Source organism: Populus nigra, chromosome 1 (assembly GCF_951802175.1).
Source record: "Populus nigra chromosome 1, ddPopNigr1.1, whole genome shotgun sequence".
Classification (NCBI taxonomy): Eukaryota; Viridiplantae; Streptophyta; class Magnoliopsida; order Malpighiales; family Salicaceae; genus Populus; species Populus nigra.
In genome coordinates, this window is record NC_084852.1 from 28,747,637 (window position 1) to 28,760,975 (window position 13,339).

Below are 13,339 nucleotides of genomic sequence, written 5' to 3' on the forward strand. Positions count from 1 at the left end.
AAAAAGACCTATATATCTTGGTGTCAACTTCCTTTTCTTTCCAAATCAAAGTACATTCTTCTAGGGAATGAGCTTCAAGAATACTTGATCACCTACATTAAATTTTAAAATTCTCTTTTGATTATCAACATAGCTTTTCTATCTATCTTGGTCTTTCTTTATTCTTGCTCTGGTTATCTGAACTATAGGGTTCTAAACCTTCTATCTCTGAATTTAGAACAAGCTTTTCAATCCTACTCATCTTTTAAAAAAACAGTTTTTAATTATGAAGTAAACATTAGAGGTTATTTAGCCTCTTAACCTTTCACCATCAGAATGCCTTGTAAAGATGTGAACCATATTTTATGTAACTTTAACTTTGTCTCTATAACTTGGTAATTTGTTATCTTGAGTCCTAATTCTTTGCATAAATTTTATAATGATCATCTTTAGTCTTTAACTCCCAAAACCTTATTTTAGACTAATAAGCTTTCTTCGATGGTTTTTTCTGAAGCTACCATGATTTTATAAATTTTTTATGCAAGTACGCTATCATTACAACTGTCATGTACTCTCAATCTATTTAAACAAAGTTTGAGTTTTTATTACAACTAATGATAACTTTTATGCTATCTTGACATATTCTCTATTATCAAGCCTTTATCAGTTCTCTATGTTGTCTGCACCATCTTTACTTGCTTCTTCAATTGAATTATATTCAACTTTTCAAGCTTAGGAATAGAGCTTAGTTCCAATAGCTCATTCTCAATTTATAAACTGCAATTCTCTTGTGACATCGGCACTAACAGATAACAAAAATTTATGATCTTGTTCTAATTTTGCTATGATTTTATCATGCTTTTTTATGTAGTTCCATATTCATTATCTTTTCTTTTAAAAACCTCATGTACTCAAAAACAAAAATTCAACATCTTTGGTTACCTTTGAATTTCTCGATTGTGTTTTAATAAATTTATCTATGAAATTTGAGAAACTTTCAAGATTTTCTACAAGACTTTTGTTTCCCACTGAAATTCTTTAACATTCTTTTTAAAATACATGGAAATGTTATCAATATCCATTTCATTCACCTGAATGTTATCACTTTTACTATCTATGTTATTCCAAGATAATGAGGCCAAGATTACCCCATTAAAGGCAATTATTAAAAAATCATGAAGCAAAATTCTTAATAATCTAAAATTAAAAAAATAGCAATCAAAAGAATAAAGACCAAATTAGATATACAAATTAAATGAAATAAAATGGTGATGCATGAAATTAAAAATAAAGAAAATGATAAAAAAATAAAAAGAATAAGGACCGAATATGGATAAAAAAATAAATGAAATAAAATGTTTATAGATGAAATTAAAAAAATGAATCAAGAAAAAAATAAAAAATAGCAATCAAAAGAATGAGAACTAAATTGAATAAAAACAATTAAATGAAATAAAACATTAAGGGACAAAATTGTAAAATAAATCAACTTTAAAAAATATTAAAATAAAAATGGTAATAAAAAAAATAAGGATCAAAATTGATGCAAATACAAAGTCACATAACACATTTGATTTCTGAAAGGGTAGCATGAAATCCAAAGTGAAGAGAGAGAAAATGAGGAAAAGAAAAAAAATTCATTAGAACCCAACCGCTACTTCGCCGCTATTATTATTTTAATTATATTTATATTTGTGAAAATATCGAATTGCCCCTCATTTAAATTGATGCTAACTAAAAACATCAGGATGAAAAGATAAAAATATCCTTGGATGTCAATTTAATTTCTTTAAGGGCAATTTAATCATTACATTGTGTAACCAAATCTTTAAATGATTGAAAGGCCACAATACTTTAGTTTAGGTTTTTTTTTTTTGCTTTTAAGGGTATTTAATTCATTTCAATGTGTATCCAAGGTGTAAAAAGATAAATTTATCCCCAATCAATATGACAATGACAAATGTACTACATGAAAAAAACTATTTTACCTCCAAGAACAAAAATGTACCTCCATGGAAATATGATTTTGCCTCTGGTAACAAGTTAAGTAATTTTGTTCTGTGAAAGGCAAAATAGTTATTTTATTGTTCCAGCCCATAATGATTTGTGTCTAGATGTATAATAAAAAGCTAGTGACTATTTTTTTATTATTTAATAAATGTTTTCCCTTTTATTTTGTTAAATGAATAAGGGAAATTGAGTAAAAACCATATGTATTGTTGTAAACTAATGCTCCAAATATTTCATCTTTGGAAGGTGTACTTTTTTTCAAAAAAGTTTTTTTAAAAGAATTATAATGTTTAAGCAATCATTTCTCTCTAAAGAAGTGTTTAAAAGTACTTCTAAAGAATTATCATTTTTATTTATGCTTTTAAGTACTTTTAAAAAGTTTTTTTTATACTTAAAAAAACATGAAATTAAATCTTTATTAGTACTTCTAATGATTTTAATATGCTGATATATAAAAAAAATTTAAAAAATTATTTTAATATATTTTCAAACAAAAAAGCTATTTTTAAGAGTATCATACACCACAATCTCAAACATATCTAATTCTCTATAAGTAGCATAATTTAATTAGCAACATATTGATATGAGATTAGTCTGAATTATGTCAAATGAGCTTTTCAACATAAGCAAACATAATTTTGAATTAAATGATTGGATTAAGTCGAAATTTTTTCAATAATTAGCTAAAGTCGAGATTATACTTAAATTGGGCTCATGTTGCTTTAAAATCTTTATTTATTTTTAGTTATTTTATTATTCCTTTCTCATTTAGGTTTTGAGATTTTTATTTGGTTTAGTTTTAATTAGCTAGTTAAACTTAGCTTTATGTTATTTTTCATTATAGATCATAAGATTATTATCATTGATATTCAAATTTTATCAAATTAGACTTTTCAGCTGTAATTTTTAGGGTTTAAAAAATCCTACCTTTCTATCTTGCGTTATATATTACACCACATATATTAGTAAATAAGATAATAATAAAATACTGTTAATAATATATATTTTTTACAACAAATTAACTTGAGAAATAAAAAAATTACCATTTTCATTTATTTGTTAATACAGGTCTACTGGATATGAGAAAAAAAAGTATGAACAACAAATTAACTTTATTTTTTCATTCAAGTCTTTTTTTATAAACAGGTCCTTTTACTTTTCATTCAAAAAATCTCAACTTTTTTTCATTTGCATTCTTTTTTTAAAAAAAAAATTGGGTCCTTTGAATTCTATTTAACAATTGTAGTATGGTTTCACAAAATTAATTCTCGGTATATCATAAAATAATATCACAATCATGAACACGTTAGACAACGCAAGATATAAGAAATATTTAAGAAAATGATAGAAATACAACATAAGAGAATGACATAATCTATTATGGGTTGTAATAGTAACTTACAAAAAAAAATTATTCTTCTTTATTTTTGTTATCACTTGAATTTGTTTATTTCTAATTTAATCCTTCCATATTAAGTTTGACTTGTGATTGAATTTGATGTTTTGTTTCGATTGACTTTATATAAAACTCTCGCATTGTAAAAAATAAATTTTGACATTAATTTGATGCTTAAATTGACAAAATAAAATTTATTTATATTGATTTAAATCAATTAAAACTCTTGAAACCCAATTTCAAAACTAAAACAAATATTTAGTTTTTTTTCTTTAATAAATAACATTTTTATCTTATCTTCGTTGCTCAATATTTGGTTGTAATTAATAGATTAGTTATTATTTATAGGCATATATAACCCTTGATTAATTTTATTGAATACACGTATAAAATTTTAGTTTGTAGTAAAAGTTTTCTTTATAGTAAAAAAATCAACAACGCCAGCATCTTTTTTTATGTTGAGAAAAAAAATGTTTTATCCCACATCATAGTGCGGGGAATCAAACTAGTTAGTGTCTTTTAATATTATAGTATCTTCTACTTTTCAAAATGTTTTTTACTTAAAAAAAAACATAATTTTAAGTGTCTTTCGATAGTTTTAATATGCTGATATTGTAAATAAAAACAATATGAAAAAAATATCATTTTGATGTATTTCTAATTAAAAAGCACTTTTAAAAATTACATTACACTACATTATCAAACACACATATAGTATTATACAAATATAGACTTTGTATTGAGTATTAAAAAGAATTCTCATTCATATGTATAGTAAGAGATATTAACAAATAATTAAAGTGATAAAGTTTTGATAAAATTATTTGATCTCTCTTGATAAAACATGATACTAAGTAATACATAATCCGTATATTTTCACATAAATAAATAAATAAGAAAACAACACAGATATAATCTAAGTACTAAATCATTGGCCCGTATTGCGCTTTGGGTCAAATTAGTTTTATTTTTACGTGAAAAAATATTCAAGCGTTGCTAAAGTATTTTATAGTAAAAAACAATAATCATGAACTCAAATATATGATGCATATTGGACAATATTTTTTTAAAAAAAATATTTATTAAAAAACATATTGGATTATTTTTTTTTCAAATATTGAGACAACGACATATTAGATTGACCTAGTTTAACCTCTTAAATCAACTATTTGGATCATGAAATTATGATAACCTTATAAAAAGTAAAACAAAATAAATTGTAAAAATCAATTCCTAATCAACTCAATATTTAATGATAAAATTGGAAAAAAAACATTAAATTAAAAAAGACAAAAAAACTACTAAAGTCAACCAATTTAACATACCAAACTCGTAACCTGGATTATGAGATCAAGAAAATCCTATAGAAATAAAATTGAAAAAGAACTGTGAAACCCAATTTCCAACTAACACAATGTTGAAGGATGAAATCGGAAAACAAAATTAAAAAATGACCAAAAAAACAACCTAAATCAACTTGGGTTAACTAAACTCGTCATCTTGATCATGAGACCGGGATAACTTTATAAAAAGCAAATAAAAAAAATTGCAAAGCTTCATTTCCAACAAATTCAATATTGAAAGTTGAAATCGAGAAAAAAAATAAATCTATAAGACCAGTATAACTCCAAAGAAAGTAAATTGAAAAAAAAAACATTATGAAGCCAATACCCAAACAATCTAATATTCAAATGTGAAATTGAAAACAAAAACACTAAATAAAAAAAAAAAGATTGAGTTGTTGAATGGTGAAATTAAAAACATAAATATCCAATTAAAAAATGACAAAAACTAATGAATCAAGTCATCTTGGGTCAACCTATCAAACTTGCTACTTGAGTCAACCAAATCAAGATGGCTCCATATAAAAAAAAAAAAAACTATGAAGCCCAATTAAAAAAAATATTCAATTAAAAACGCATCCAACAAAATGAATGAAGCCAACTCAAGTTAACCTGTCATACCAGAGACTTGGGTGATTAGATCAATAAAACCTCATAAAAAGCAAAAACAAATAAAATAAGAAGCCCAATTTTCCAATTAACCCAATGATAAAAAGATGAAATTGAAAAAAAAATGATAAAAAAACAATTTAAGTTAACATGGATTAATATGTTAAACTTATTACCCAGGTTATGGTACTGGGATAACTTCATAAAAAAACAATAAAAAAATTTACAAAGCTTCATTTTCAACAAATTCAATATTGAAGGTTAAAATCGAAAAAAATTTTAAATCAAGGATTGGTATAATTCCACATAAAGAAATTTTAAATCAATTACAACACATAATTTTTAAAAAATCTAATATTAAAAAATAAAATTAAAAATTAAATAAATATAAAAGAAGAAGATTGAGTTATTGAAGGGTGAAATTAAAAAAAAATCAATTAAAAAAGAACAAAAAATAAATGAGTCGAGTTATATTGGACTAACATGTTAAACCCACTATCTAAGTCAACTTGATTGGGATAACCCTAAGAAAAACAAATTAAAAAAAAAACAAAGCCTAATTAAAAACTAATCAATGAAAGAAGGATAAAAAAGATAAAATATAGTCAACCTAGATAAATTTGTCAAACTCGCAATTCAGGTTATAAGATTAAGATAACCTCATCAAAAGCAAATAAAAAATATTCACAAAGTCTAATTTCCAACCAAATCAATGTTGAATGATAAAATAAAAAATTAATCAATTTGAAAAGGTGTAAAAACAATGATTCAAGTTTAGCCAAGTTAACTTGTTAAATCTGCGACTTAAGTTATGAAAAAGTCATTTGAAAAAATATATGAAACCCCACTTCTAACAAATCTAATGTTAAAGGTTGAATCAAGGGAAAAAAATTAATTCCATGAGACTGATATATAAACCTATAGAAAGAAAATAAAAATAAAAAAACTACAAAGCACAATTCCTAAAACAATCTAATATTGAAGAATAAAATTAAAAAAAATAAATTAAAAAAATATTGGGTTGTTGAATGGTTAAATTGAAAAAAAAAACAAAACAAAAAAAGCAAAATGAAACAATATTCTAATAGATAGTGTTTTATCAACTTAGGTCATGAAATTGAGATAAATTTATAAAAAAATAAATAAAAAAATTATAAAACCCCACTTTTAACAAATTTAATGTTGAAATTAGAAAAAAAAATAATTTCATGAGATCGGTATATAAACTAATAAAAAGGAAATTGAAAAAAAAACTAGAAAGCACAATTCTCAAAACAACTTAATATTGAAAGATAAAATTATTAAATTATTAAATTATATAAAAAATTCAGGTTGTTAAACATTAAATTGAAAAAAACCTAAATAAAAAAATAGTATTCCAATGAATAATATTTTATTAGACCCGTATTATAAAATTGAGATAAATTTATAAAAAATAAATTGAAAAAAATATGAATCCTCACTTTCAATAATCTAATATTGAAAATTAAAATCAAGAAAAAAAATTAAAAAGTAAAATTCTCAAAATAATTTAAAATTAAAGGATGAAATTAAAAAAAATTAAATTGAAAATATTGAATAATTAAATTAAAAAAAAATTATTTCAAAAAATAATATTTTGTCAACTTAACATGAGATCAAGTTAAATTCATAAAACATAAATAGCAGAAAATAAAAATTTTTATTTCTAATAAATTTGATATTAAAAATTAAAATAAAAAAATTCATGAAATTAATATATAATCTAATATAAAAAAATTGAAAAAAAAAAACTATAAAACACTATTCTTAAAAAAAATTATATGAAAAAGTTAAATTAAGACAAAAACTAAATAAAAAAATTAAATTTAAATTAAATAAAAAAACAATATTCAAATTAATAATGTTTTATGGGGAATGATAATTAATTTATGTTAAATAATTTAATTTAATTTTAGGGTTTTAGCCACCCCACCAGGATGGCTCTCTCTGCGCTCAAGTAATATTCGTGAAGAGGAGGGAAACAAAAATCCGTAGTGGTAGTTGTAGGTATCGGAAGAAGCAGCAGCAATGGATTTCAGTCCGCTCACGGACGCCTTAGCTTCCAAATCGTATGGAAAGATCGCTGATATCTGTGATGAACTCATGCTCAAGGTTTTCATTTTTATTTTTTTTTTGCTTTTCTTATTTTGTAAATTAAAATAAACTCTTAATTAAATTGAACAGGGTGCAGCAGAGATGGAGGGGGTTCCGTTTGAGGAGGAGTGGCCTTTTGCTATTCATCTTCTTGCCCATATTTATGTCAATGATACGTATGATTTTCTTTCCTTTTCTTTTTAGTTTGGATATGAAATTTAGGGTTTAATTATTAATTAATTTGATTTAAAAAAAACAGGAACAGCGCCAGATTTCTGTGGAAATCCATACCTGCTGCGGTGAAAGAGAGGCAACCAGAAGTTGTTGCAGCTTGGAGAATTGGTCAGAGGTTATGGACGCGTGACTATGCAGCCGTGCATGAGGCTATTCGTGCTTTTGATTGGTCTCAACAAATTCAACCTCTTGTTGCTGCTTTCTCAGGCAAGTTTTTTGTTTTCCGTAGTTGAATTATAATTTTTAGGAATGCTTATTTGAACTAACTAACTAACTAACATTAGTTTAGTTATGGGGCGGGATCACCTCTCTATTATGATGAAAGGTTTAGCTTTTGGTTCTTTATATTGTTTGTTTACTTAGCCAAATTGGTATCAGAGTTCTAGGCCGCCCGATATTGGAAAGGGATAGATTCTTTTTAGTTTTTAAGATTGCTGTGCAATTCCGTGAAAATAGATAGCAAGTGCTGTGTTGACTCACTAATTATCTTATGTTATAAGAGTTTGGTTGTTGATTTAGTTTCTTGTTGTTCCTTGAGAATTATTAACCTGTGGGAGAAATGATGAGAATAGGGGTGGTTGATACTGGGCTTGCAAGTTTCATTTAATTGATCATGGATTTGTCATCAACAAACACCATGAGAATAGGAAAAAAAAAACCTTGTATTGGAGAAGCAAATGTGCTTGTTCAGAGCTCACAATTGCATGTTTTAATGTTCTTTCAGTTCTTACATTTATTTGGTGTACATTGATGAACTTTGATCAGCATGATCAAAAGTTTAAACATTGTTGGATCAGCATGTTAGCTGTGGACAGGTTTCCTAACTGGAAAGGTGTGGCTAAGGATGATCTTAACATTTCAAACCAAGAATGTTATGAGATACAATTATGAAACTTTAGTATCATGTCTCGATACAGCATCTGCTGATGCGGTGTTCAATTCATGTCCTTGTCTGGCACAATGATGGCAAATTGTTGCACAAGGATTTCACCTTGTAAATTTAACTGGTCAGGATTAAAAAAAAAAATTTAGTATAATGATTTGTCTTTGATGGAAAACATTGAAAAAACGGATGTAGTTAGTATCATGTTCCAGGAGTTGCATTTATTAGCATTAGATGCTGTACAACAAACAATTCCATCACATATGATGACCTTGTTGAGCTTTCATTTTTCAGCATATTTTATCTAGGAAGACACCAAAAAAAAAAGGTTTCCTATCATTTAGGTGAAGAAAGAAAGGGATGCTCTTTGTTTTTCATTTTTTCTTAAATGGTTAGAAACACGGTATGTTTGGGTTCACAGGTAGTCTATGAAGTTAGTAAATTTAATTGAAATATTTATATGCACTTGCAAATGCAAAAATATGGAACTGTAAAAGTAGTAATTACTCATACTTGTGATGTGATTTAAAAAGATGGATGCTTTGGAACAATTGTTTCTGCAATCAAACTCCCCTTTTGAATGGAAATAACATGGCCAAACTATGGAACTGGTACAATCTAGAATTCAAAATATATTCATCTTCTTTAATTCACTGTAAAAAACTGTCCTTGGATGTACTGGATTTGTTTTGTTTGGAAGTTATCAACCAGTTTATTTGCTATAGTTTTTTTTTATGTCTGTATCATAACATGGTAAACAACTTTTGTTTGCAGAGGTTTACACCAAGAGGATGTTTCAGCTTTTGCTTTCTGCTTATTCAACTATAAGCATCCAAGATACAGCTCTCTTTCTAGGAATGAATGAAGATGATGCCACAAGTTGTAAGATTTTGATACTCCATCCTCACTCTCAATCCTGATGTTTAGTGACTCGGGGGATTTGGTTTACACATTCTTAGTACAATTAATGAACACCAAATCTAAAAGCATTTGTTAGTCTTGGTCCAAATAAAAGTCGACAAGCATGAAACAGTGTTTGACTAGAAATGACTAGGTGAATTTTGAAAGATGACCCAACTATCTTTAAAGCAAGTACCCCATGGGAGGTTAGTTAACGTTTGAAAAAAAAGAAGATGAACTTATCCAAATCTCTGATTGGGAGACAATGGCTTTATGGTTTTTAGATTGGCATTTAATGATAGAACCCTGGGCCTCTTATAATGTCAGGAAGGGCGAGTATAACAGTAGAGTGGTTTTATTTCTAAATGGGAAGAACTGAAAACTATATACTAACTTTCTATCTGTGACCTTAATTGGAAGGTGCGGATATATTCATAATTTATTGGTGGGACACTAGTCTCGTGTTACAAATCACCCACATGTATGGTTGAAGACAACAAAGAATAGCCTAACCTCTCACTCTTTGGTTGAAAAATTGAGCACATCCTAGTCCATTTTATTGTATTTTTATTTAGGTTTTTGTTATTTGGCTTAATTTCATGTTATGCTGAACTTCATCGTATTTTAGTTGGCCTTTAGCCTAATTGTTGGCTGTCATTGAGGTTTTATTGAGATTATTTGTAACTTTTCTACATGTTAGATAAATTTGATGAATTAAGAAAACCATGCAGCCTCCCTCTCTTCCCTTTCTTTTCTTTTGCTCATTTTCTTTTTTTCCTCTTCCTTCTTCTCCTCTTCAATTTAATGTTGTCCCACATCAATTTTGGTATTAGAACAGGCTTTTGGTTGTTTAAACAATCAAACGATTCAAACAACCCTAAACACCTTCTCTCCACCTTTGTCATTCTGTCCAGCCACCTCTCTAACATTAAATATTCATTGAACCAAACACTGCCCAAAACTAAACCAACAATACCTCTCCAACACCCACATCAACATCAACATCAACATCAACATCAACATTGAACCTTCAACAAACCCAACACCAGCCACCACCCTGCTGCCCAACAATCAATCGCCCCCACACCCATCAATCCACCAAATCAGCAAACCTCCAGTACCATCAACTTCTTTTCACGCCATCATCAAAAACCCAACCTCCTTTAAATCTATATCAAACTGCCATAACAATTGCAATACCAGAGAAATAAAATTCAATGAATCAATGGGTTGAGTGATTTACTTACCAGGATGCTTAATAGTAGTGATAGATCAATTGGATCATGCAAGTTGTTGATGTAGTGGTGTTGTCATGGTGGTGTTTTGGCTATGATGATGTGATTTTTTTTACCATGACCTTTTTCCTTTTATGACACTAGTGCTACTTTGTTGAATTTTTTTTTTAAATACCACTGGCTGATTCTGTTATACTTCAGCTTTTTAAAATATTTTAGTAAAAAAAATGTTAAAGAATATAGGTATGCTTAGCTTTACAAGAGAGATACGTTGGCGGGTTTGAATTAAGAATACATGGTTGACTTTAATGGACTTTGTTTTGCATATAAAATCACTTCGAAGAGAGAATGAAAGTATGGATTTCTATGTTTTTAGGGGCTGCTACTGGATTTTTGGCTTTGAAAAGATTATTTTTAATTTAGGTGGTACTGTTATGGTAGTGTGAAGTGAAGTTGATGGCAACAGATGTTTGGTGGGTGTGAGGGTGGTTGTATTGTTTGGCAGAGAGGTGGTGGCTGATTATGGGCTTGTTGATGGTGTGTGTTGGAGAAGCAGTCTTGGTTCAATGAATATTTAATGCTGGAGAGGCGGCTGGACAATATAGCAGAGGTGGATTTGGTGGGTGTGGAGGTGGTTGTATTGTTTGGCAGAAAGGTGGTGGCTGGTAGCTGATGTAGGGTTTGTTGATGGTGGTGGGTGTTGGAGAAGCAGTCTTGTTTCAATGAATATTTAATGTTGGAGAGGCGGTTGGACAATATGGTAGAGATGGAGAGAGGATGTTTAGAATTGTTTGATTGTTAGAACAACTAAAAATCTACTATAATACCATAGTTGATGCGGGATAACATTGAATTGAAAAATAGGAGTAGAAGAAGAGAAGGGAAAGGGAGGAGAAATCTGCAAGTTTTTTTTTTAATTTAACAAAGATGTCTAACATGTAGAAAAAAAGATACATATAAAAAGTCTCAGTAAAATCACAATCAACAATTGGGCTAAAGATCCAATAAAATAAGATGAAGTTCAACATAGAATAAAACTACGCCCAATAATAAAAACGAATTAAAAGTTAAATAAAATGAATCTAAGATGTGCTCAATTCTCTCAACAGTAACGGGTTGAGTTATCTTCTGTCGTCACCAACCATACACTAGTGTGATTTGTGGCATGGTTCTGTGTTGGTGATGATGATCGTAAAGCATGAATCAGTCTGTGTCTAGATACACTAGGGGAGTATTGAAGGATGACCTTAAAGCAAGCACCCAACCAAGAAAGCTTTTCCACAGGAGGTTTAGTTAATGTTTGAAAAAAACGGGATGAACTTTTCCAGATCTGTGATTGGGAGCCAACTGCTTTATGGTTTTCAGATTAGCACTTAATGAAAGAAGTCTGGGTCTCTTGTACGGGCAAAAAGGGCGAGTACAGCAGAAAAGGATGAACTCTGGGTTTAGTTAATGATTAAAAAAAGGGGGATGAACTTTTCCAGATCTGTGATTGGGAGCCAATGGCTTTATGGTTTTCAGATTAGCACTTGATTACAGAACTCTGGGTCTCTTGTAATGCCAAAAAGGTTGAGTACAGCTGAAAAGCGGTTTTATTTCGGAATGGGGAGATCTGAAAACACTATTCAAACTGTCTAACTGGGAACTTCATTGGAAGGTGTGCGGATATTCATGATTCATGGTATCTTGATATTGAGATTGATTTTAAAATCTCATAGAGCGCTGATGGTTATGGTCGATGCTACAATGGCCCTTCCCTATATATGGTGATGGTTTAAGTTTGTGGAAACAACATTTCAAGCAAAACTTCTGTCCTGAGTAGTTTAGGAGTTAGTTGATTCTCATGTAGTTCCAACAGGAATAAAATTTGATTACTCTAACATGCTAAGAGCTTAGGATATGACATAAAAAGTTAGACCTTTTGTCTTTTACCACTAGCTTTTTGGCATAATAAACTTGAACACAGTCCAGACTCTATGTATGTATGCGTGTAGCTAGCTATCTATCTATTCATCCATCTTTTTGCCCATCGATCTAATGCATGCGTGCACATTATATGTTAGATTATTGTGTGTGTCTAACACTTGCGTACATGCTGTGCTGCTAATGAGATTCTTGTTATCATATGCAGATGTATTGCAGCAAGGTTGGGTTGTGGATCCTGATTCTCCAATGCTAATTGTGAAAAAGCAGCCTGTGAAAACAGAGCAGAAACTGGATTCCAGTAAACTACAGCGGTTGACAGAGTATGTGTTTCACTTGGAGCATTAATAGAACTAAAAACGTTATCAAACTTCTACTGAAAGTCTTCTTATCTGATCTCTAGCTGTAATGAAAAATATTTTGAAGATGTTGAGTACTTGAATGTGCATCAAGGAAGCTAAGCGAATTGGTTTTTCTTTTAATCGGGGGTTCCTTTGGATGTTTTTCTTGGAATTGCAGTATACACCCTTTGATAGGTGAAACGGCATTAATTTAACTTGAGTGAAAAATTAGGAGGTGAGCAACATGGTTCATGGAATCAGATGGCTGAATTTGCTAATTGTTTGGCAAAACATCTATCCCTTGCAGACTACAAACGCACCAAAATCCACGTACAGCTCCATCTTTCCTTTAAACCCCGATAAAAAAAGAC

At 28.9% G+C, this 13,339-nt stretch overlaps 1 protein-coding gene across 1 annotated transcript; it reads left to right on the plus strand.

The window, feature by feature from the left end:
• Window positions 1-7,264: 7,264 nt before the first annotated feature.
• Window positions 7,265-13,109, plus strand: LOC133691418 (COP9 signalosome complex subunit 8-like). Its single transcript, XM_062111918.1, has 5 exons — window positions 7,265-7,470; window positions 7,543-7,628; window positions 7,712-7,893; window positions 9,344-9,451; window positions 12,836-13,109. Exons 1-5 carry the CDS (start codon window positions 7,387-7,389, stop codon window positions 12,973-12,975), a joined length of 600 nt encoding a protein of 199 aa, XP_061967902.1. The 5' UTR covers window positions 7,265-7,386; the 3' UTR covers window positions 12,976-13,109.
• Window positions 13,110-13,339: the final 230 nt, after the last annotated feature.